Here is a 24768-nt window from a genome sequence, read left to right as displayed (position 1 = left end):
TAAGTGTGGATGATGAGCACTTTAGTCCAATGTACCTGGACGATGACATTTAGTGTACATCACATATCTCTCCTAAGCATATCAATACATTTCCACTCTCCAGAAATTCTATCCCATAATCTGTTGCTAGGTAACAATAGAAATTTCACAGACTTACATGGGTAGATAATTGTTTTATTGTAGAGAAAATCTGTCTACTGCAGTTCACAGCAATCTAGAGCTCTCTCTATATTTGTTAGGGTTTAAATCCAAGACTTTTCCTCTCTCTTTCTGAATTAACAACATTCCATGGCTTTATTTAAAACCATGGAATAACTGCAACTCAGACCGATTTACATAATGATTCTACATAGTCTGAGGATTGTAGCTTCCTACCATGCCAGCTCTTCAGCTCTTACAGTGTGCTACAAAATTTTGTTTTGTATTTTGGTGTTTCCAGTTATCTTGTAGTCTCTGGAAATGAATTATGTATGCTTAAATTATGATTTTAGTCACTTTGCAAATAATTATGATTCAGTTAAAACATAGGTCTCCTATAAAAGGGACGCGGTGGCTCAGTGGGTTAGGACACTGAGCTTGTCGATCAGAAGGTCGGCAGTTTGGTGGGTCGAATCCCGAGTGCCGCGTAACAGAGTGAGTGCCTGTTATTCGTCCCAGCTTCTGCCAACCTAGCAGTTCGAAAGCACGTCAAAATGCAAGTAGAAAAATAGGGACCACTATGGTGGGAAGGTCCTATAAAAACCTGTAAAAATTACTGTATTTCAGAGGTCTATAGGTGCAGGATAAACTGATCAATTGTTGGCTTATTGATCCATCTAAATATTTTCTATTTCCTTCTGTATATTTTCAAAAATGATTTTTCTTACTTATACATTACTAAGACTATACATATATGGGCCATAAACCTAGAAAGTACCTACTGAGACCTTTAATTCTGACACACAGCATTATTGTGAAATATTCAGTCCCAACATCTTTTAATATTTTTAAAAAGATTTGTATGCATACCTCTCTAATATAAGGGACCTTCTTATACACTTCCCCTAGTGTTTTTTTAAGAGCTCAGCTATTTCCAATTGCTTTTAAAATGTGACGAATCTAATGCAACTAACCCTTAAGCACAAAACATTTTAAAATATACTCCTTTCTTGGGCAGCAGGGCATGGAAAAAGACATGTTATTTGTCCATTTTTTTTAAAAAAAACTGACAATGACCATCATAAATAAATTCCATGTATTGGCGTAAATTTAAGTTCATCCATTCCACACCCTTAAAATCTGCACTCAACTTTTTTAAAAAAAAGTTTTTCTGTTCATGCCCAAATCTTTGATAACCTACTATTATGCATTTTGGTGTTCCAACGGAGACTTGGTCTTAGCTCTTCCTAAGAAGAGTGTGTTTGGGGGGGCGTTTCTTTTAGAGCCAGAAAGACTAGTGAGGAGGAGGAGGAAGAGGAGGAAGAGGTAGAGGAATTTCAGCCAAATTAGCCCTCCAACTGACAATAAATCACACTTATCTGTAAATCACTTGATCTTGCCATGCTACCCCACCACAGAAGGGTTTGAACAGACAAGTTGATTTAATTCAATTGCAGTGTGGGAATTTGACAGAGAGTGCAACCAACTTCCCTCAATTTCAAAGGCACTCACCATCTGTCAGAGTTTGGAAGCACATTCTTCCACTGAATTTCCCATAGCCAGCCACAGTCCGAGCCCGCACCTGCACTACATAAACCATCCCAGGCCGGAGGCCATCAATTCGTGCAGTGTTGGTCTGACTTTTGGCCATAGAGGAGTTGTACTCATTGTGGTCCTTCAGTAAAGAACAAATGAAGGAGAAGGTATGAGAGAAGAAGCAACATTATTTGCAATATCAACTATGATGTTGGTTAAAGAAGTCAATCCCAATTACCAACTTTTTTCTAGCTTTCCACCTCTTAATGAATAGGATGGAATGAGGATAAGCAGAGGGCTATTTTGTAGCTATCTAAAACAAATTGAAATTGGGTTTTGGGCACATTCCAAAGCTGTAACTCCCATAAACCCTAGCAAATTACATGTTTAATGGGAATTGTGACAAGTCCTATGGAGGCTTCCTGATTGGGAAAGCTAAAGATTTCAGCAGGGGCCAAAGAAGTTAGGGTTTTACATATCATTATTACTCAAATCCATTTTGATTCTTACAGTTCTTCTGTATTTATACGTTAGTATAAATGAAAATAACTACAAATAATAAGTAATGAATGAGAAAATTGTGGTACTTGTACAACTTGCAGTGGAGGTGTGCCTATTATGTAAGCAAATAAGAAATATCTACATGTTTTTCTGCAAAAAGAATACAATGCAATGGCTTTTAATTCTTAGGTAACAAATTTAATATTCAGCAGATCTGTTTATTCTAGCTATTCACTCTTCTAAATGGCTGGAATAAGAGAAACCATAGCTATATTTAAATACTTATCTTCTGCACCTGGCATGACTTGACTATGAAAATGATATAGAGCAGCCATCACAGTTCAAGCACAAAGCTAAGACATAACAAAACTAGCATCCTTTCTCAAGCTTTTTAGCATACAGATTGTTTTTGGTTACACTTGGCTGAAAATCTTGCTTCTGACTCAAAACTTTGATTTTATCCTCTTTTCAGATTAATTCCTGGATATGGCCTCTTCTATGCTGCAAGGTGGACAGCAAGGCCTAAAAGTGATTCCAGTTAAATCATTGACATTCACACAGTTATCTGTGCAACAGGTTTATGAAGTAGGAGGCTTCCCTCTATAGCTGAATGCATCGGGAAGAAATTTATCAAAATTTTCGTTCATTTCAAAATAATTACATCTATATTTTTCCTATGCTCCAACTGCCTTTTTTCCCCTCCTGGACTATATCATTTCGCCCCATATAGTTGAACATTGAGGTGAGAGGATCTGCTTCAAGTGTGACAAATGCAACCAAGTACAATACTGTGCCATGTGACATTCTTTCGTCTCTCTAATCCTAAACATCAGGCATGGTTGGCAGGCCTTTACAGTAGCATGGCAGCCGATGCTTGCTTCCTGACAATCTGGCATTGGATATCATTTACTGTACCCCAGGGCCTCGTGGGCAAAACTAGTTCAATCTATAGCCGACTGCGTCGGATTATATCTATCTAGCTCTTACAAGGTAATAAAACAGGAGTCATCTGTAGGATACCAGGAGCTTACAAGATAGCTTTCGATAGATAAGTATAGACATTAAGGAGTGTTATACAGTGCACAAAATACTCTCCAACCATCTTCAAAATAGGTTCAGGATGCAGAGTGGCATTCCTAGCAAGCTTTTAGTTGTTAGAAACAATCCTTATTCAGGAACACAGGGACTGGAACAAATACTCAATGCAGACAAGTAGGAATCAATGGGCAGGCCCCAGCTTCAATTAATTACTGTTGCAAAGATTTTTTTGCAGATTGATTTAGTGCAGCTTGCGATAGGAATTCCCAATCTACTGGTGTTTATCACAAGGCAAATAACAGGTAAAATTCATTAAACTAGAAAGATTTGACAAAGAAAAAGCCCATTCAGTATATTAAAAAAAAGTCAGGTTTATCTCATGAGTTCCTTATTGCTATGTGGAAAAGAGGACACAGTAGGGATAATCTATTTAAAATAAAATAAGATTTTCACAGTGATATCCAGAATCTTAGGCTGGAGTGAACACAGAAAATCTGCAATCTAATTTTTGGATTAAATCAAAACCATGCATTCCATGATATGTTAAAAATAGCTGGCAGTTTCAATTCCATCTTCTCCCCATTACCAGCCCAGCCAATTCCCTTCTCTGAAATGCATTCAAGCTTACGGTAGCTGGTCTTGAGCCCATGGCGCTGCTAATCTCAGGGATGCAGATCCGGCTCAGCTTCTCATAATAACGGATTTCATAGTCCAGGATGATGCCATTGGGCTGTTCTGGCTGAGGCCATGACAGTGTGATGCTCCTCATGGTGGCACTTACCTGGTGCATAATAGGAACTGTGGAAGGTGCTATGGAGAAAGGAGGGAATAGGAATTGCAAGAAAAGTGAAACAGGGGGAGGGTAGTGAGACACTCTAAAGGAATAAAAGTAAAACATCAGGATGAGGACAAGGAGAGAAGGTCAGTAAGAATGGAGGAGGAGGAGGCATGTAACACAACATAATGCACTTCAATACAATAGTAAAACAAAGTATTTCATGACATAAAGAGAAAAATTAACACAGGGATTAACATCCTTTGTTATTCCTGCCAGCTTTCTATGTTGGAAATGACTCTGGGCATAATGTTTCAGAAAAGGGTACACACAAATAAATGAATTGATGAAAGCAAGTTATTATTGCCAAGGACCCTCAAGACTTCATACAAAACTGTGCTAGCTCCACTAAAATTAACAGGAGCAGCATAAAAATAAGTAGCAATAGATTTCAATGATATTTTGACAGGGGAAGTTTTCAATAAAATATACCCTTAAAGGTGAATTCCATGGCAGCTGCTTTGAAGCCCTATATAAATATATCAATATAATTTTGTATATTCAAAGGCCTCATGTAAGGATTATCTCAATCTTCCTTTCAGAACTGAACTCTAACTGCCCTTTCACCCGTTGTCTTCCCTGTTTCTGTATGCATGTTTCCCTGCCTATGTTTTTATATTCTCCATTTCTTCAGCAATAGCCAAATATCTCTTCCTCTGCTTTTCTTCCTTCATTTTTTTCCAATGGCTGTCCTATGACTCTTAACATCTTTCATTCACACTCTTTACTTCAAATAGTTACCTCCTCCAAGATTTCTTTTCCATCCCTTTGAGTCACTTTTTTCTTTGTATTTTTTTCTCTTTACTGCCTCTTCCATAGTCTTCTTGTCAAAGTCTTCTTTATTTTGTATGCCTTTTCTCTCTCAGCTTAGATTCCATTCTTCTTTCTCTGGGTGCCAGTTCTTGACCCAGTATGGTTTGGCTACTAAAGTGTTGGACTGGGACTTTCCAGCTTCCCACCAAATCTCAGCCATAGGAATTCACTAGGTCTTTAGGGGGGATGTCGGTCATTGTTTCATGCCTAACCTATCTTCTAGCATTGTTTGTGTATAAAATTAAATGAAGACATCCATGCCAATCACTTGAGAGTGAGTAAAAGTTAAGCTGTGCTGTCATTAGGGATAGTCATATCTCCTATATTACAGATATGTGCTGTTTCCTCTTCCTAATTTGGGTATCCTTCAGATTCATGATCTTCAATTCACATTTTTTCTAGTCAGAACTGCTAGAAATCCCAAGAGCTGAAACTTGTTCTATTTGAAAATTTCAGGCATACTGCCTGACTATCTGAGTGATTATGTCCAGCCATTTCTGCTCATCCAATATATTTACATGTAATAGGTATACTCCAAGTCAATTAATTTTTCATTACGGTCACAGACCAGAATAAAAACTAAAACATTAAAATAAATAAAACAGAACAGAACAAGACATAATAGTATATTACAGTTAGTGGTGTGATCTTCGATGGATGGTCAAAGTCTGCCTAATTTTACAGACACTATAGCAGAATTCATCTATGTTCAAAGAAACTGTATTGTGGTAATCCAACAGTAACAGCTCCACATAAAAGAGACCAGAATTTCCCAGATATTTTACCAGTAAGGAGTTATAAAATGGGTATATGGATCCTTATAGAGAGTATAATGTAACAGGACATGAGCTGTACTTTCAATAGCTCCTGTCCTTAGGGGGACTCCAGGTTCCTTCTATTTAAACATTGACATCTTATGGGACTGAAGAAGACAACCTACTCTGTCACTGCCCCTATCCTCTGGAATAGCATTTCTCTAAAGATATAGATGGTGCCCATTCTCCTGGGGTACTGGAAGGCCCTCAAGAGCTGACTCTATGCCCAGGCTTGTTCCCATACTTAGGAACTCTATGCATCAAGGATCCTTAACAATGTGAAAGCCTATAAACACACAATCTTTATGCAGAGTTTAACATATATCTAACAACCTCATATTCCCCTCTTATAGCAAATCAAATTATAGAGACTTTGAAGCCCACTTTTCAGTAGCACTGTTTAGAAAATATGGTCCTTAAGTTTGGAATTGCAATTTGATGCTACTTTTTAAATAACGTATTTTTCTACCAGTTTACATATTTATATGTTATTTTACACTGGTATATTTTTATCCTCTACTTCTATAATAATTTGAGGTATCATGAGTGGGTATATTATTTGTAATGTGTTATTATAAATTATTTTAATATGTTGTGATCTCCTTGGGAGGAATAACCCTGATTTGGAATCATGAAAAAACTGATATTTTTATTCTTTATTTTATGGTGTAGAAAACATTCACTCCAAAGCAAGTGACCTTTGTGAATTTGGTGAGTTGTTGAAATGATTCATATAGTACAGCGGTGACAGTAGACAGTAGACTTCAACTCCCAGAATTTATCAGCCTATATGGCTGGTACAGGAATTCTGGGAATTGAAGTGCACAAGATCATAAAGGGGGCATAGTTTCCCATCCCTGCTTTAGTATATACCAGGGGTAGGCAACCTTGGCTCTTTTATGACTCGTGGACTTCAACTCCCAGAATTCCTGAGCCAGCCATGCTGAGCCATGCTGGCTCAGGAATTCTGGGAGTTGAAGTCCACGAGTCATAAAAGAGCCAAGGTTGCCTACCCCTGGTATATACCATTTGATATTTCACTACTTATATGTTGGTTTGAGATATAAAATGAACTATGCTGTTGGAAAAGATATCAGGGAATGATGAAGCATCATTGCTATATTGCATGTAGCTTCTGTATGAACTGTTGCAGCTTTTTAAAGAGGGGTCTTAAAACAAAGACAATTGTCCCCCACCCATCCTGGGAAATGCAAAAGACTACTGAAGTAGTGCTGAAGTTGATAAAGTCATGCATGCAATACGTTATATGGGCATACAATGCTTTCAAGAAAGAGAAGACAGATCTATCAGCCATAATTAATCTTGCTGATTAATTTTTGAATACCGGTATACACATCTGAAGCAGTGTACCTTTGAATACCATCTTCTGTGCAACAGGAAACAAAATGGACTATTGCTTTCAGTTATTGATGAGGGTAGGAAGTATCTTTCTGCTTAGGATGCTGGATAAAATAAAGTAGGGCTTAATATCACAGTTCATAATGTTTTTATGTTTTTATTAACAGTGGGAAGTTAATGTAGGCATCATTGCTGAACTGGTGTCTCCATGGCAGTGTTTTACTTTTCCACCTCCCTGCAGTTTTCATCTCCAGTCCTCACATCTACCCCATCCCCTTTCTGTTTTTGCCTAGACTTCCAAAGGGGAAGTTTCCTTTAAAAAAAAATGAAAATTAAAAATTGCAGTATCCAATGCTATCCACTTGGAAGCAGAAGAAAAATCATTTTATAAAATAAAAATATTTTCATTCCATTCTCCTGCTGTAATTTAAAGTACTAGTTTTAGCCAGCAAAACCTTCTATGACTTGGTGTTGAGTATGTTATAGAACCACATCTCTCCAATGGAACTGACCCATTTTGATCATGCTGAAAAAACAGCTGGATGTTCCCTGTTTGGGATATCAGGGAATTCAAAACTTACAGGTGTTTTTATGTAATCAGGCCAGCTCTCTGGAATGTCCTAGTGTGGAAAGTTTGAGTGGCCTTAACTTTAGCTACCTTCCAGGAGCAGCAGAAAATAAAGAATCCAGAGGCTGCTTGGGGATTGTCAGCAAATGCTGTGTCAAGGTATACAGCTATATTTTTATTATTTACTGCTTTACTACTTGTTATGAGTCACTGAGAACCTCTTTATGGTTGTGATGGAATATGAATGCAATAAATCTATCTGTCTGTCTGTCTGTCTGTCTACCTACCTACCTACCTAATCTATCTAGTCATAAAAGAAAGAAAACTTGTTTGCTGGTATTCCTTCCTTCCCAAAGCAAAGGCCAGAATCTGAAGATTTTACCTTAAGTGCACCAATGGTGGATAGGAAGCAGCAGCATGAGAATGAGAAAGGTGTTTTTGTGGTTATGGTAAGGTTCCACACATCCTAGCACTTACATATTGAATCAGTCCATTGTTCTAGCTGTATTAACATTTATACAATGATTAGCAGTGTTTCTCCAAAAATTCAGATGGGAAATCGTATCCTATCCTGTGAGGGATGCCAGGAATTGATCATGGGATATTCTGCACATAAAACTTGTGATTTATCACTGAGCCATAAACTTCAGACATTTCTGTGAAAAGGGAAGAATATGATTTACCCCCTTTGCAAGTGAGTTTATTTTTGGAGAAACCTGTTTTTGGGAGACAAGAGGTTTGATACTATGTTGACAAGACTAAAACTTATAACAGAAAACCAGAGTTGGAAGGGACCTTGGAAGTCTTCTAGTCCAACCCTCTGCTCAGGCAGGAAACACTATACCATTTCAGACAAATGATTGTCCAGTCTCTTCTTAAAAACTTCCAGTGTTGGAATATTCACAACTCTGGGGACAAGTTGTTTCACTGATTAATTGTTCTGTCTCCCTAGTTCAGACATGTCAAACTCACGATGTCACGTGATGTTGCACGACATATCGGAACTTTTTCCCTATTGCTGGCAATGAGGTGGACACAATTTTGTCGTGACGTGTCCTGCCCACAGGCCGGCAGTTTGACACCACTGCCCTAGTTCTAGGTTGCGTCTCTCCTTAGTTAGTTTCCATCCATTGCTTCTTGTCCTGCCTTCAGGTGTTTTGGAGAATAGCTTGACTCCCTCTTCTTTGTGGCAACCCCTGAGATATTGGAATACTGCTATCATGTCACCTCTAGTCCTTCTCTTCATTAAACTAGACATATCCAATTCCAGCAATTGTTCTTTGCATGTTTTAGTCCCCTAATCATCTTTATTGTTCTTCTCTGCATTCTTTCTAGAGTCTCAACATCTTTTTTACATTGTGGCGACCAAAGCTGGATACAGAATTCCAAGTGTGGTCTTACCAAGGCATTATGAAGTGGTATTAACACTTCACACGATCTTGATTTTCTTCCTCTGTTAATGCAACTTAGGACTGCATTAGCAGCTGGCTCATATTTAAGTGATTTTTCCACTAGGACTCCTAACCCTAAACCTAACCACCTATATTATACCTGTGCATTTGGGATTTTTTGCCTAAATGTGGAACCTTACTTTTTTCACCATTGAATTTCATTTTATTAGATAGCACGCGATGTTCAAGTCTGTCAAGATCCTTTGGTATCTTAAACCAATCTTCTAGAGTGTTGGCTATTCCTGTCAGCTTGGTGTCATCTGCAGATTTGATGAGTTCCTCATCTATCCCCTCACTTGTCAGGCAGTGGTGAAAAAATAATCTATGTGGACAAAAACGTTTTAATGTTTCTGAGCCAGATTCCTGGAGAATCACTGACTTCATCTTTGAATCTGCCTACCGCACTTATTTTTTTTTAATCCCTGCTGGGGATGGCAATCCAGAAAGAATCGAGGCAATATCACTTGTGCTTCATTAAACAAGTTAATTTCCTGCCTGATCCCCCTGAGAAATCAAACTGTCTCATTTTAAAAGCCCACTGAAGCATGTGGTAAGGGCTCTGTTGGGATGAATTCACAGAGCATTCTAAATGATTTTCCCCATACATGCTTCTGAAACCCACTGTCCCTTAAGTCCCTGGTGAGCGGTGATGCTCTTTGGTGAATAGAGCAGGGTTAGTTACTGATAATTGGCCATTTTATCCTGACATACTGTAAGGCTTTTACACAAGTGATTATTCTAATGTGCTCTTCTTTTCATTCTGCTTACAAATCACTATGTTAAATAGATTTCTAAGATTCATAATCAATTCACTGTGAGTTAGAACAACTCCCTGTAATCATGGTGTATGTAAACTATCTGAAAAAAGATACTAAATATTGCGCTGTTTGTTTCTTTTTGGAAATATCTTTCTCTTTAATTTTAAAGCTGTCCTTAGATTCATAAAACATCGAAATTCAAAATTTGGAAAATATGGTATTATGCACGTGCGCATGTGTACATGCCCATACACACACAAACAGAACTAAAATTTGCTGCTGAAATATGAACAAAATATGAACCAACTCCTTCAAACATGAGAGCTAGTTTGGTGGAAAGGAGAAATGGTTTGGCACTAAATTGACTTTGCAATCAAATACGTAAGTTGAAATAGGTATTTTCTAATGCTGAAAGATTACAACATAGTTGTATCTCAAAATACATGATGCATAACCTGAAACCTAAGAAAACCTAAGAAAACACATCCTTTTTAAGAGGATGGCTTCCAGCTTTGAAAATGGGGAACTTACTTGTTGTAAATAGGAGGGTGCTGCCTAAGAAAGAACATGTCCTGCATGAGCATTTCAGTCAGCATAATTAATGTCCTTACTTAACTCTAAGTGGGGAAGGTTTTATAAATAACTATATGTGTAATAGGTATTAGTGGAAAGAAGGGTCACTATGCAGGTAGACAAAGAATTAACCTAGCAATGCCTAACTAGATATTTACAAATTTCTGCTTTACTCATTTGCTGCCACTTTTGAGAAGGGAAGAGGAGCAGAGCAAGTCCAACAAAGATACTGTTTAATTTTTTTAAAATGTGCAATACTAAAATAAATGCTTCATATCTTGTTTATGCTGAAATAAATACAAACAAGCAGAAACAAGGAGGATTCTTGGTATGCTGTTTGATTATTTCTCATGAAATAGCCCACCTCTCCAAAACTGATATGTTTTATACTTGTCTTATTTTTGTGATGGTTGCAACTGCTATGATAAAATCTGCAGCAGGAGCGACACTGATTTGCTGCCACAAATAGAATAGTCACAAGGTAGTCACAAGAAACAATCTGACACCCTTCCATATGAGTGGACATCAACACTGGCTAAAACATTGGGAATTGGTACATACAACTTGAAGATATGCAAGTTGTGAAAGGCTATTTAAAGGTATCAAATAACTATTGTTAAGAACCATAGTCATTGGATTCCCCCCCCTTACTTAGCCTTTCTGTAATCAAGATCAATGGTAGATAACAGTGTTTTCCTGATATTTTGGATCACTCAGATAATCATCCCAGCTAGCATAAGCAATGACAAGTTATTATTAGTGTAACTATTTGGGCATGGCAGGATAAAGAAGCCAGGTAAATACCAAGGGGTGTTTTGTTTTGTTTTTTTTGGGGGGGAAGGTAGAATTTTTTTCATGCCAGTTAAAGATTTTTCTGCTGACCACTTGTTAGTGTGTAACATAATACTTAACACAAACTAAGCCTATGCACTGCAAATTATACAGGAAAACATACATCTGGTTGTTTATATTTACCCAAATCGTACTTTGTGCTGTTATAGTAGTTCTGTTTTGGAAGAGGCAGCTCTTGTGTATTCAGGAATTCACTGAGTGGGGTGACTGCTTATTTTTTCTAGTGGGTGATGTTGACAGTCCAGCCCTGCCTTTGTTTGCACAGCACATTTAATCCTGGGTTTTTAATTTTTTTTAATCTTTCCACAACCATTCAGAGAAGATGATAATTTTCCAAAATTAAACACTTAGCTTGATTGCTGTTTTGTTAATTGCCACATTCACAACCCCCCTGGTGTTCCTGCCTATTTAAAATGGATAATGCTGCAAAGATGATCAACATCAAATTGGTACGCAGGTGGATGGGCAGCAATACTGAGGCTTCCCCATTCTTGCTTATTCAGATGGATTGCTTTGCATTATTGCATGAAGGAAAGAATTATTCTGAAATAGAAATCCTTTCCAAAAAATCACATAGACAAACAATAAGCACAAGAATCAGAATCAAGAAACTTCTTATTGCATTAAGAGTGTATGCAACAAATTGTGCAACAAGGAGTTGATGGAATATTTTAGAAAGCTCTGCCAATCTTTCTATAATAATATCCCCGTACAATAGTCAATTTATTTAACACATAAATTTTGAGATTAAAGAATTAATCAAACTTGACAGTCTCACCTTTAACCTATGATTCAATGCAGTCATTAACACAAAAATCTTGATTTCAATAAGGATTTTAATAGGATATAAACAGCAGATATCTTGAGTTCTCTTTGTGTTCTAATTCCTGCTTTCTATACAAGAACACTGTTGAAGTGACCTTCATTTATCCTATACAGAATCACCTTTTTAACTAATGAGAAGTGTAAAGTTTAGGGTTTAACAAAAGGTGAGGTCTGAGCTGTAAGATAGCCAAATAAGCATAGCTTTGGTTAAATTATTTTGTTAGGTTGCTGATAAACTAAGAAACCCAAAAATCTGTTTAGCAAGTAGGGATGGGAAGACAGCCAGATTAAAATTGAAAAAAAATGGATAGAAGTCTCAGTTATAAACACAGTCTCCTCTTTTTGCTATATATCCACTTTTTTCTCCAAGACATGATATCAGCCATTCTGTTGTAAAAGGCAGCTATGACAATCAAGCCATACAAAAATGTCATGTCTAATTTACAAAAAGAAAACAAAGTCTGCCACAGCTATATCAGTTTTGTGGTCAAAAACTTGCAGCAGGTGTATACTAAGTTTTGTAAGATTGTACATCTAAAGACATGTCATCTGAGAGACTACCAAATTTGACAGACTTTATGTTACATCAGCAAAATGACAGATATACCACTATTAAGAAAAATATACTTATGAGATTTCTCAAATGTATTTATAGAATATATTATCATCATAACAGATCTGTTGCTAAAAATTTATCAAACAAATTAATTCAAAACAATTGAAATGTAAATAGCATCAGAATGTCTTACAAAAATACCATATCCCATAATATTCCAGGTCAGAAATTTTTGTTCTACTTTCTTCAGAAAAAAGACCATCTAAAAACAGTAATCTCAGTCTTAGACATAGCATAATATATAAAATCATTGAAAGTTTGTTTATAACCAAATCATATACAGTATGTGTACAACTCTTACATAAGGAGATTATGACCTGCTATACACATTCTGTTAAGACAGACTAACAAACTACATTATGGATTACTGCAGAGGTAAGCAGATTTTTTTTGTGGGTAAAGGTAACATAACAGTTTAAGAGTACTGGGGGCCACAAATTTGAGTGAATTATCTGATGTTGAACATGGGTGGAGAGGTTTTTTTAAAAAAAAAATGTGGTATGTCAGTTTTGAACTTTCACAGCATTTATCTATGTTTCAGTCCAAAGTAGTAGAACATTCAGCTGTGACCAAGAGAGGTGCCAAGGGCCAGAAGAAGGTATTTGTACATGGCTTTGAGACTATAGGTTGATCTCCTGTGATTTATCAATGTGTTTGTCCTTGTCTATAAGTTGCAGCATAAGGCATGGAACTATATCTCTCTGAGTCAAGGGGGAGATTCAGATGAAAATGTGAGGTAAACAGCATGGTCTCATACCTGGGAGCTCAAAATATTGATAATATTTCTTGCCTAATATAAACAAGGTGCCTTGTTTTAAAGATTTCCAGACACAAGCATCTAACTGTAAACTGACAACTGGAAGGTCAACTCCAGAATTAAACTAACCGGAATAATCAAATTAATGGAGAGTGAAACATGAAATACCGTATATACTTGAGTATAAGCCGACTCGAGTATAAGCCGAGACCCCCAATTTCACCCCCAAAAACTGGAAAAAGTTATTGACTCGAGTATAAGCCGATCCGCCGTTCTGCAAGCCTCTGCCGCCAGCAGAGGCTCGATCCGCCATTTTGCAAGCCTGAATACACAGGAATACCCTGTGTGGCCGCGGCTCGTCGGCAGGTCTCCGTTCCTCCTGCCGACCTTTGGGGAGGTTTGGGCGCCTCCCCAAACCTCCCCAAACCTCGGCAGGTCTCCGTTCCTCCTGCCGACCTTTGGGGAGGTTTGGGCGCCTCCCCAAACCTCCCCAAACCTCGGCAGGTCTCCGTTCCTCCTGCCGACCTTTGGGGAGGTTTGGGCGCCTCCCCAAACCTCGGCAGGTCTCCGTTCCTCCTGCCGACCTTTGGGGAGGTTTGGGCGCCTCCCCAAACCTCGGCAGGTCTCCGTTCCTCCTGCCGACCTTTGGGGAGGTTTGGGCGCCTCCCCAAACCTCTGCAGGTCTCCGTTCCTCCGCGCAGACCTGCCGACCTTTGGGGAGGTTTGGGCGCCTCCCCAAACCTCGGCAGGTCTCCGTTCCTCCTGCCGACCTTTGGGGAGGTTTGGGCGCCTCCCCAAACCTCCCCAAACCTCGGCAGGTCTCCGTTCCTCCTGCCGACCTTTGGGGAGGTTTGGGCGCCTCCCCAAACCTCCCCAAACCTCGGCAGGTCTCCGTTCCTCCTGCCGACCTTTGGGGAGGTTTGGGCGCCTCCCCAAACCTCGGCAGGTCTCCGTTCCTCCTGCCGACCTTTGGGGAGGTTTGGGCGCCTCCCCAAACCTCGGCAGGTCTCCGTTCCTCCTGCCGACCTTTGGGGAGGTTTGGGCGCCTCCCCAAACCTCGGCAGGTCTCCGTTCCTCCGCGCAGACCTGCCGACCTTTGGGGAGGTTTGGGCGCCTCCCCAAACCTCCCCAAACCTCGGCAGGTCTCCGTTCCTGTTTGGGGAGGTTTGGGCGCCTCCCCAAACCTCCCCAAACCTCGGCAGGTCTCCGTTCCTCCGCGCAGACCTGCCGACGTTTGGGGAGGTTTGGGGAGGCGCCCAAACCTCCCCAAAGGTCGGCAGGAAGAACGGAGACCTGCCGAGGTTTGGGGAGGTTTGGGGAGGCGCCCAAACCTCCCCAAAGGTCGGCAGGAGGAACGGAGACCTGCCGAGGTTTGGGGACGTTTGGGGAGGCGCCCAAACCTCCCCAAAGGTCGGCAGGTCTGCGCGGAGGAACGGAGACCTGCCGAGGTTTGGGGACGTTTGGGGAGGCGCCCAAACCTCCCCAAAGGTCGGCAGGTCTGCGCGGAGGAACGGAGACCTGCCGAGGTTTGGGGAGGTTTGGGGAGGCGCCCAAACCTCCCCAAACAGGAACGGAGACCTGCCGAGGTTTGGGGAGGTTTGGGGAGGCGCCCAAACCTCCCCAAAGGTCGGCAGGTCTGCGCGGAGGAACGGAGACCTGCCGAGGTTTGGGGAGGTTTGGGGAGGCGCCCAAACCTCCCCAAACGTCGGCAGGTCTGCGCGGAGGAACGGAGACCTGCCGAGGTTTGGGGAGGTTTGGGGAGGCGCCCAAACCTCCCCAAAGGTCGGCAGGAAGAACGGAGACCTGCCGAGGTTTGGGGAGGTTTGGGGAGGCGCCCAAACCTCCCCAAACAGGAACGGAGACCTGCCGAGGTTTGGGGAGGTTTGGGGAGGCGCCCAAACCTCCCCAAACGTCGGCAGGTCTGCGCGGAGGAACGGAGACCTGCCGAGGTTTGGGGAGGCGCCCAAACCTCCCCAAAGGTCGGCAGGAGGAACGGAGACCTGCCGAGGTTTGGGGAGGTTTGGGGAGGCGCCCAAACCTCCCCAAAGGTCGGCAGGAGGAACGGAGACCTGCCGAGGTTTGGGGAGGTTTGGGGAGGCGCCCAAACCTCCCCAAAGGTCGGCAGGAGGAACGGAGACCTGCCGAGGTTTGGGGAGGTTTGGGGAGGCGCCCAAACCTCCCCAAAGGTCGGCAGGTCTGCGCGGAGGAACGGAGACCTGCCGAGGTTTGGGGAGGTTTGGGGAGGCGCCCAAACCTCCCCAAAGGTCGGCAGGTCTGCGCGGAGGAACGGAGACCTGCCGAGGTTTGGGGAGGTTTGGGGAGGCGCCCAAACCTCCCCAAAGGTCGGCAGGAAGAACGGAGACCTGCCGAGGTTTGGGGAGGTTTGGGGAGGCGCCCAAACCTCCCCAAACAGGAACGGAGACCTGCCGAGGTTTGGGGAGGTTTGGGGAGGCGCCCAAACCTCCCCAAACGTCGGCAGGTCTGCGCGGAGGAACGGAGACCTGCCGAGGTTTGGGGAGGCGCCCAAACCTCCCCAAAGGTCGGCAGGAGGAACGGAGACCTGCCGAGGTTTGGGGAGGTTTGGGGAGGCGCCCAAACCTCCCCAAAGGTCGGCAGGAGGAACGGAGACCTGCCGAGGTTTGGGGAGGTTTGGGGAGGCGCCCAAACCTCCCCAAAGGTCGGCAGGAGGAACGGAGACCTGCCGAGGTTTGGGGAGGTTTGGGGAGGCGCCCAAACCTCCCCAAACGTCGGCAGGTCTGCGCGGAGGAACGGAGACCTGCCGAGGTTTGTGGAGGCGCCCAAACCTCCCCAAACGTCGGCAAGTCTCCGTTCCTCCGCGCCCTGCCTGCCTGCTTCTTTCCGCTGCGGAAAGAAGCAGGCAGGCAAGGCGCGGAGTTTGGAGAGGTGCGCGCGCACCTCCCCAAACCTCCCCAAACTTCGGCAGGTCTCGGACGGCGGTGGCTTGGGAGAGGTGCGGGCGATCCCGGAAGCACCAAAGCCTCGGCCGCGCACAAGTCCTCGGTAAGTTTTTTTGTTGACTGGAGTATAAGCCGAAGTGGAATTTTTCAGCCCAAACAATAAGCACAAGAATCAGAATCAAGAAACTTCTTATTGCATTAAGAGTGTATGCAACAAATTGTGCAACAAGGAGTTGATGGAATATTTTAGAAAGCTCTGCCAATCTTTCTATAATAATATCCCCGTACAATAGTCAATTTATTTAACACATAAATTTTGAGATTAAAGAATTAATCAAACTTGACAGTCTCACCTTTAACCTATGATTCAATGCAGTCATTAACACAAAAATCTTGATTTCAATAAGGATTTTAATAGGATATAAACAGCAGATATCTTGAGTTCTCTTTGTGTTCTAATTCCTGCTTTCTATACAAGAACACTGTTGAAGTGACCTTCATTTATCCTATACAGAATCACCTTTTTAACTAATGAGAAGTGTAAAGTTTAGGGTTTAACAAAAGGTGAGGTCTGAGCTGTAAGATAGCCAAATAAGCATAGCTTTGGTTAAATTATTTTGTTAGGTTGCTGATAAACTAAGAAACCCAAAAATCTGTTTAGCAAGTAGGGATGGGAAGACAGCCAGATTAAAATTGAAAAAAAATGGATAGAAGTCTCAGTTATAAACACAGTCTCCTCTTTTTGCTATATATCCACTTTTTTCTCCAAGACATGATATCAGCCATTCTGTTGTAAAAGGCAGCTATGACAATCAAGCCATACAAAAATGTCATGTCTAATTTACAAAAAGAAAACAAAGTCTGCCACAGCTATATCAGTTTTGTGGTCAAAAACTTGAAGCAGGTGTATACTAAGTTTTGTAAGATTGTACATCTAAAGACATGTCATCTGAGAGACTACCAAATTTGACAGACTTTATGTTACATCAGCAAAATGACAGATATACCACTATTAAGAAAAATATACTTATGAGATTTCTCAAATGTATTTATAGAATATATTATCATCATAACAGATCTGTTGCTAAAAATTTATCAAACAAATTAATTCAAAACAATTGAAATGTAAATAGCATCAGAATGTCTTACAAAAATACCATATCCCATAATATTCCAGGTCAGAAATTTTTGTTCTACTTTCTTCAGAAAAAAGACCATCTAAAAACAGTAATCTCAGTCTTAGACATAGCATAATATATAAAATCATTGAAAGTTTGTTTATAACCAAATCATATACAGTATGTGTACAACTCTTACATAAGGAGATTATGACCTGCTATACACATTCTGTTAAGACAGACTAACAAACTACATTATGGATTACTGCAGAGGTAAGCAGATTTTTTTTGTGGGTAAAGGTAACATAACAGTTTAAGAGTACTGGGGGCCACAAATTTGAGTGAATTATCTGATGTTGAACATGGGTGGAGAGGTTTTTTTTAAAAAAAAATGTGGTATGTCAGTTTTGAACTTTCACAGCATTTATCTATGTTTCAGTCCAAAGTAGTAGAACATTCAGCTGTGACCAAGAGAGGTGCCAAGGGCCAGAAGAAGGTATTTGTACATGGCTTTGAGACTATAGGTTGATCTCCTGTGATTTATCAATGTGTTTGTCCTTGTCTATAAGTTGCAGCATAAGGCATGGAACTATATCTCTCTGAGTCAAGGGGGAGATTCAGATGAAAATGTGAGGTAAACAGCATGGTCTCATACCTGGGAGCTCAAAATATTGATAATATTTCTTGCCTAATATAAACAAGGTGCCTTGTTTTAAAGATTTCCAGACACAAGCATCTAACTGTAAACTGACAACTGGAAGGTCAACTCCAGAATTAAACTAACCGGAATAATCAAATTAATGGAGAGTGAAACATGAAATACCGTATATACTTGAGTATAAGCCGACTCGAGTATAAGCCGAGACCCCCAATTTCACCCCCAAAAACTGGAAAAAGTTATTGACTCGAGTATAAGCCGATCCGCCGTTCTGCAAGCCTCTGCCGCCAGCAGAGGCTCGATCCGCCATTTTGCAAGCCTGAATACACAGGAATACCCTGTGTGGCCGCGGCTCGTCGGCAGGTCTCCGTTCCTCCTGCCGACCTTTGGGGAGGTTTGGGCGCCTCCCCAAACCTCCCCAAACCTCGGCAGGTCTCCGTTCCTCCTGCCGACCTTTGGGGAGGTTTGGGCGCCTCCCCAAACCTCCCCAAACCTCGGCAGGTCTCCGTTCCTCCTGCCGACCTTTGGGGAGGTTTGGGCGCCTCCCCAAACCTCGGCAGGTCTCCGTTCCTCCTGCCGACCTTTGGGGAGGTTTGGGCGCCTCCCCAAACCTCGGCAGGTCTCCGTTCCTCCTGCCGACCTTTGGGGAGGTTTGGGCGCCTCCCCAAACCTCTGCAGGTCTCCGTTCCTCCGCGCAGACCTGCCGACCTTTGGGGAGGTTTGGGCGCCTCCCCAAACCTCGGCAGGTCTCCGTTCCTCCTGCCGACCTTTGGGGAGGTTTGGGCGCCTCCCCAAACCTCCCCAAACCTCGGCAGGTCTCCGTTCCTCCTGCCGACCTTTGGGGAGGTTTGGGCGCCTCCCCAAACCTCCCCAAACCTCGGCAGGTCTCCGTTCCTCCTGCCGACCTTTGGGGAGGTTTGGGCGCCTCCCCAAACCTCGGCAGGTCTCCGTTCCTCCTGCCGACCTTTGGGGAGGTTTGGGCGCCTCCCCAAACCTCGGCAGGTCTCCGTTCCTCCTGCCGACCTTTGGGGAGGTTTGGGCGCCTCCCCAAACCTCGGCAGGTCTCCGTTCCTCCGCGCAGACCTGCCGACCTTTGGGGAGGTTTGGGCGCCTCCCCAAACCTCCCCAAACCTCGGCAGGTCTCCGTTCCTGTTTGGGGAGGTTTGGGCGCCTCCCCAAACCTCCCCAAACCTCGGCAGGTCTCCGTTCCTCCGCGCAGACCTGCCGACGTTTGGGGAGGTTTGGGGAGGCGCCCAAACCTCCCCAAAGGTCGGCAGGAAGAACGGAGACCTGCCGAGGTTTGGGGAGGTTTGGGGAGGCGCCCAAACCTCCCCAAAGGTCGGCAGGAGGAACGGAGACCTGCCGAGGTTTGGGGACGTTTGGGGAGGCGCCCAAACCTCCCCAAAGGTCGGCAGGTCTGCGCGGAGGAACGGAGACCTGCCGAGGTTTGGGGACGTTTGGGGAGGCGCCCAAACCTCCCCAAAGGTCGGCAGGTCTGCGCGGAGGAACGGAGACCTGCCGAGGTTTGGGGAGGTTTGGGGAGGCGCCCAAACCTCCCCAAACAGGAACGGAGACCTGCCGAGGTTTGGGGAGGTTTGGGGAGGCGCCCAAACCTCCCCAAAGGTCGGCAGGTCTGCGCGGAGGAACGGAGACCTGCCGAGGTTTGGGGAGGTTTGGGGAGGCGCCCAAACCTCCCCAAACGTCGGCAGGTCTGCGCGGAGGAACGGAGACCTGCCGAGGTTTGGGGAGGTTTGGGGAGGCGCCCAAACCTCCCCAAAGGTCGGCAGGAAGAACGGAGACCTGCCGAGGTTTGGGGAGGTTTGGGGAGGCGCCCAAACCTCCCCAAACAGGAACGGAGACCTGCCGAGGTTTGGGGAGGTTTGGGGAGGCGCCCAAACCTCCCCAAACGTCGGCAGGTCTGCGCGGAGGAACGGAGACCTGCCGAGGTTTGGGGAGGCGCCCAAACCTCCCCAAAGGTCGGCAGGAGGAACGGAGACCTGCCGAGGTTTGGGGAGGTTTGGGGAGGCGCCCAAACCTCCCCAAAGGTCGGCAGGAGGAACGGAGACCTGCCGAGGTTTGGGGAGGTTTGGGGAGGCGCCCAAACCTCCCCAAAGGTCGGCAGGAGGAACGGAGACCTGCCGAGGTTTGGGGAGGTTTGGGGAGGCGCCCAAACCTCCCCAAACGTCGGCAGGTCTGCGCGGAGGAACGGAGACCTGCCGAGGTTTGTGGAGGCGCCCAAACCTCCCCAAACGTCGGCAAGTCTCCGTTCCTCCGCGCCCTGCCTGCCTGCTTCTTTCCGCTGCGGAAAGAAGCAGGCAGGCAAGGCGCGGAGTTTGGGGAGGTGCGCGCGCACCTCCCCAAACCTCCCCAAACTTCGGCAGGTCTCGGACGGCGGTGGCTTGGGAGAGGTGCGGGCGATCCCGGAAGCACCAAAGCCTCGGCCGCGCACAAGTCCTCGGTAAGTTTTTTTGTTGACTGGAGTATAAGCCGAAGTGGAATTTTTCAGCCCAAAAAGTGGGCTGAAAAATTCGGCTTATACTCAAGTATATACGGTACATCATGTATTCCATGTCTTTAAATCTCTAGTATATTAACAGGTTATGCAGGTTACTACTCTTTCTCTTGGTTATATGAAGGGAATTGGTGAACATATAACTGCTACAGCAAGCAGCAGGAGTTAAGTAGCTGCAGTAGGATGTTCAGGAGACTACAGGAATACACAGATTGACATATGGACTCCTGAAACTTCCTGATTATGTGTTAATCCATAAAACTACTCCTGATAAACATCCTGTGATTAAAAAAATAGTTAATTACTCTATAGTCATTCTTCTATATCCTACTTTTTTGGAAGAAAATATATAACTTCTATCAGAAGACAGTTTTTAAAGTTTCAAATGGTTGAAATTTGAAATAAAATAGGTACGTCTGTTGCAAAGTGAAAAGGAAGGTTTATATGAGATATTTTTATGCATCACGGCTTAGGACTCTGAATCTGAAAAAGCTGCTCCAGATGAACCAGTTGAACATCACCAGATCCATACATGAAAGATTCAAATTGACTATTTTATTTGTTCCTGTATAGTACAGGAATCTCACCAGACTGCTTGTTTTGCCTTGGGAACTAACAGATAAGATTCCATGGAACTGATAAGGCTTAAGTCTCTTGTAGCTGTGCAAGGATTCAACACTAGTTCCCTGCTTGATTCCTCCTCCTTGCCTAGATGGGCATTTCCAAACACAATTTAGAAAACATCAAGCTGGAGGGTCTTCAAACAGACACAGCATCAGACTAACTGGAGCAGATGATGATATAGGCATTGAAACACATTGACTGCCTTCAAAGACTGCCTTAATGAAAAGCAACTGGTGCAGCCTTATTTAAAGAAGCAGATCTGATCCTGAAACTATGAACTTTGGAGTGATTGATAAATCTTGCTTGCCTCTCTGAACTTCAGACTGAATCCTGACTACTCCTCTGTCTGTTCCTGTAGAAAGTGAAACTATTCAGGCAAGCCTTGTCTTCATATAGTCTGATTTATGTTCCTTTGCTTGTCTTTTCAGCCTTGAGTAAATTGCTTACCATTACCTAGCATTTCTGTGTGCATATGTGTATTTGAAACTTGAAAGAGAACAGTATAGAAACCATGTGGCTGATATACAATTGTCCTACAGCAGCTGAAAAAGGAATAATGACATCTACTGTATGCCTGCAAGCTTGTTCACATAGGAAATTAGGATGTACATTTGAGAAAAGGCCCAGTTAGCAACATTTCATGAAACAATAGCCTAGCAGGCAAATGGATAAAACTGACAGAGGTGCAGAAGACCTCAACTCCATTTAGAGAGTCCTTCAGGCCTATCACTTCAGTAAAAGCTGAAGAACTGAAGAGAGCCCTGCAGATACAATCAATTAAATAGGAATGTATTGGTTGGAGAATTTTATGGAAGGCAAAAAGGACAGATGGAGAGATAACTGTTTCCAAGAAATGAAAAGAAATATATGGGTAAATGAGTAGACAGATGGCTAAGCTGAGGATATAGGTCAATTCTTACGAACCTGAGAAAAGCATTCAAGTTTGTTTCTGTTAAAAATGCTTAATTAGATTAATTAAAGAGAGGAGAACTGACATAAATACTTTTTGAGCATGAACTCAGAACATGCAATTTTCTCCATCATTTGTCCTTATTTAAAGTCTGTTACCCCATTTCTTTCCTTCGAGAATTTAATAAAGACTATGCAGACTGTAAATGTATGCCATGATATGTGAAGATACAGCTGCCTGTAATATAATTTTATGTTATTTCTTGCATAAGAAATAACAGCTTGCAGTTAGAAATATTCTGCATTTTCCAGATTAACAGAAAACAACAACAAAATAAATGAGGACAGCAAGTCAAAATGTTAGGCATCAATGCCTGAGTCAATGTCAAACCTGTGCTATCTAGTCCATTCTCTGCATTACTCTCACTTTAAATCCCTGTAGCGCCCAGCACAACATTTCTACTTGCTTAAAAAGTGCTGAATGCTGATGCTTCATTTCTAATTGCCAAATATGTGCTCCATCTTTGAGGCCTTTTAAACACTGTGTACGTATACTTAATATGCCAAAATCCATTGAACTTTATCTGGACAACTGCAGAGAAAAGCCAGGTACAATACAAATATATCAAGTTTTAATAATCACATCTTCGTGACAGGAATAATCAGGAAGAAAAGATCAAATGGACAAATGGGGATCAGGGAGACTGGCTGACAGGAACAAAAAAGAACCAAACACATACCACCTAAAAACAATGGGTTTATACAAAAAGAGGAAGGGCAGACATTTGGAGATTGCTCCATGGATTGCAAGTTTAGCCAACCAAAGAATGAAGATTACCTGAGGCTGGTGAATAGAGCAAAAGAAGATGACCAGGTAAAATGAAAAGGAAGCAGAAAGGATGGACAAAAGCGCATCACTGCCAAGAATTACACTTCTGCTTAGATCTCAGTTGTATCTTTGCTGCCCAATTCTGTCTGACATGTTGAGTTGACAAAGTTCTTACTTCTGGGAGACAGAATACTGAAATTTAATTTAATTTAATTTAATTTAATATTTGCATTTGTATACCGCCCTTTCCCTGAGGACTCAGGGCGGTTTACAGGGAATTAAAATCAAAACATACAAAAGTTAAAACCAATTTAAAAAGCATTAAATTCACCCTGTACATTAAAACCCCAGTTAAAATTTTCCCCTCAGCCTGGGCCCGAGAGCTCAAAGAGCCAGGTCTTCAGGCCCCGGCGGAATGATCGGAGGTCGGGAGCAGTCCTCAGCTCTACTGGCAGCTGGTTCCAGAGGGCAGGCGCTCCCACTGAGAAGGCCCTATCCCTGGGTGTCACCCGCCGGCAATCTCTCACCGGCGGAACCCTGAGCAGACCCTCCCTGTGGGAGCGCACTGGGCGAAGGGCGTTTGATGCCGGCAGCAGGTGTTCCCTCAAATAACCCGGACCCAGGCCATATAGGGCTTTATAGGTGATAACCAGCACCTTGAATTTCACCCGGAGGGCAACCAGAAGCCAATGCAGCTCGCGGAGTAGAGGTGTTACATGGGAGTATCGGGAAACCCCCATTACAACTCGCGCGGCCGCATTCTGCACCAGTTGAAGCCTCCGAGTGGTCTTCAAGGGCAGCCCCATGTAGAGAGCGTTACAGTAGTCCAAACGGGAGGTCACAAGCGCATGAGTGACTGTGCGTAGGGCGTCTCGGTCCAGATAGGGACGCAACTGGCGCACCAGGCGAACCTGTGCAAAAGCCCCCCTGGTCACGGCTCCTATGTGATCTTCAAAATTGAGTCGTGAATCCAGGAGGACGCCCAAGTTGCGAGCCCTATCAACGGGGGGTAACACCTCACCCCCCATCATTAGAGGTGGAATAACTTGGTTAACCCGAGACGCCGATATGCATAGCCACTCAGTCTTGGCGGGATTGAGACGAAGCCTGTTTCTCCCCATCCAGACCTGGACCGCCTCCAGGCACCGGGACATCACGGAGAGGGCATCACTGGGTTGGTTCGGGGTGGAAAGAAAAAGTTGGGTATCATCAGCATACTGGTGATACCCCACCCCAAAACCACGAATGATCTCGCCCAGCGGCTTCATGTAGATGTTGAACAGGAGGGGCGAGAGAACCGACCCCTGAGGGACTCCACAAATGAGAGACCTCGGGGCGGATCTCTGCCCTCCTGTCAACACCGACTGCGAGCGGCCCTGGAGGTAGGAGGAGAACCACCGTAAGACGGTGCCTCCCACTCCCAACCCCCTGAGACGCCGCAGCAGGATACCATGGTCGATGGTATCGAAAGCCGCTGAGAGATCTAATAGGACCAGGACAGAGGAGCAACCCCTGTCCCTAGCCCTCCAGAGATCATTCACCAGCGCGACCAATGCCGTCTCCGTGCTGTGTCCGGGCCTGAAGCCCGATTGGTACGGGTCCAGATAATCAGTTTCCTCCAGGAACAGAGGGAGCTGATGCGCCACCACACTCTCAACAACCTTCGCCAGGAAGCGAAGGTTGGAGACTGGACGATAGTTGTTTAAAACAGCCGGGTCCAAAGCAGGCTTCTTGAGGAGGGGTCTCACCACCGCCTCCTTCAAGG

The 24768-nt window shown here is 43.6% G+C and overlaps 1 protein-coding gene across 1 annotated transcript in view; it reads right to left on the bottom strand.

Annotated features, from left to right (window-relative positions):
* Nucleotides 1–24768, bottom strand: part of EPHB1 (EPH receptor B1) — a gene marked incomplete at both ends in the record, with an annotated part of 375741 nt that overhangs the window by 44054 nt on the left and 306919 nt on the right. Inside the window, 2 exons of the mRNA XM_081329090.1 lie at nucleotides 1651–1813; nucleotides 3842–4023. Coding sequence (XP_081185216.1) covers nucleotides 1651–1813; nucleotides 3842–4023 — 345 coding nt within the window. The remainder of the gene's footprint in view (nucleotides 1–1650; nucleotides 1814–3841; nucleotides 4024–24768) is intronic.

Source organism: Vipera berus (assembly GCF_964194415.1).
Source record: "Vipera berus genome assembly, chromosome: 5".
Classification (NCBI taxonomy): domain Eukaryota; kingdom Metazoa; phylum Chordata; class Lepidosauria; order Squamata; family Viperidae; genus Vipera; species Vipera berus.
This window is presented reverse-complemented; position numbering and strand designations above follow the sequence as displayed.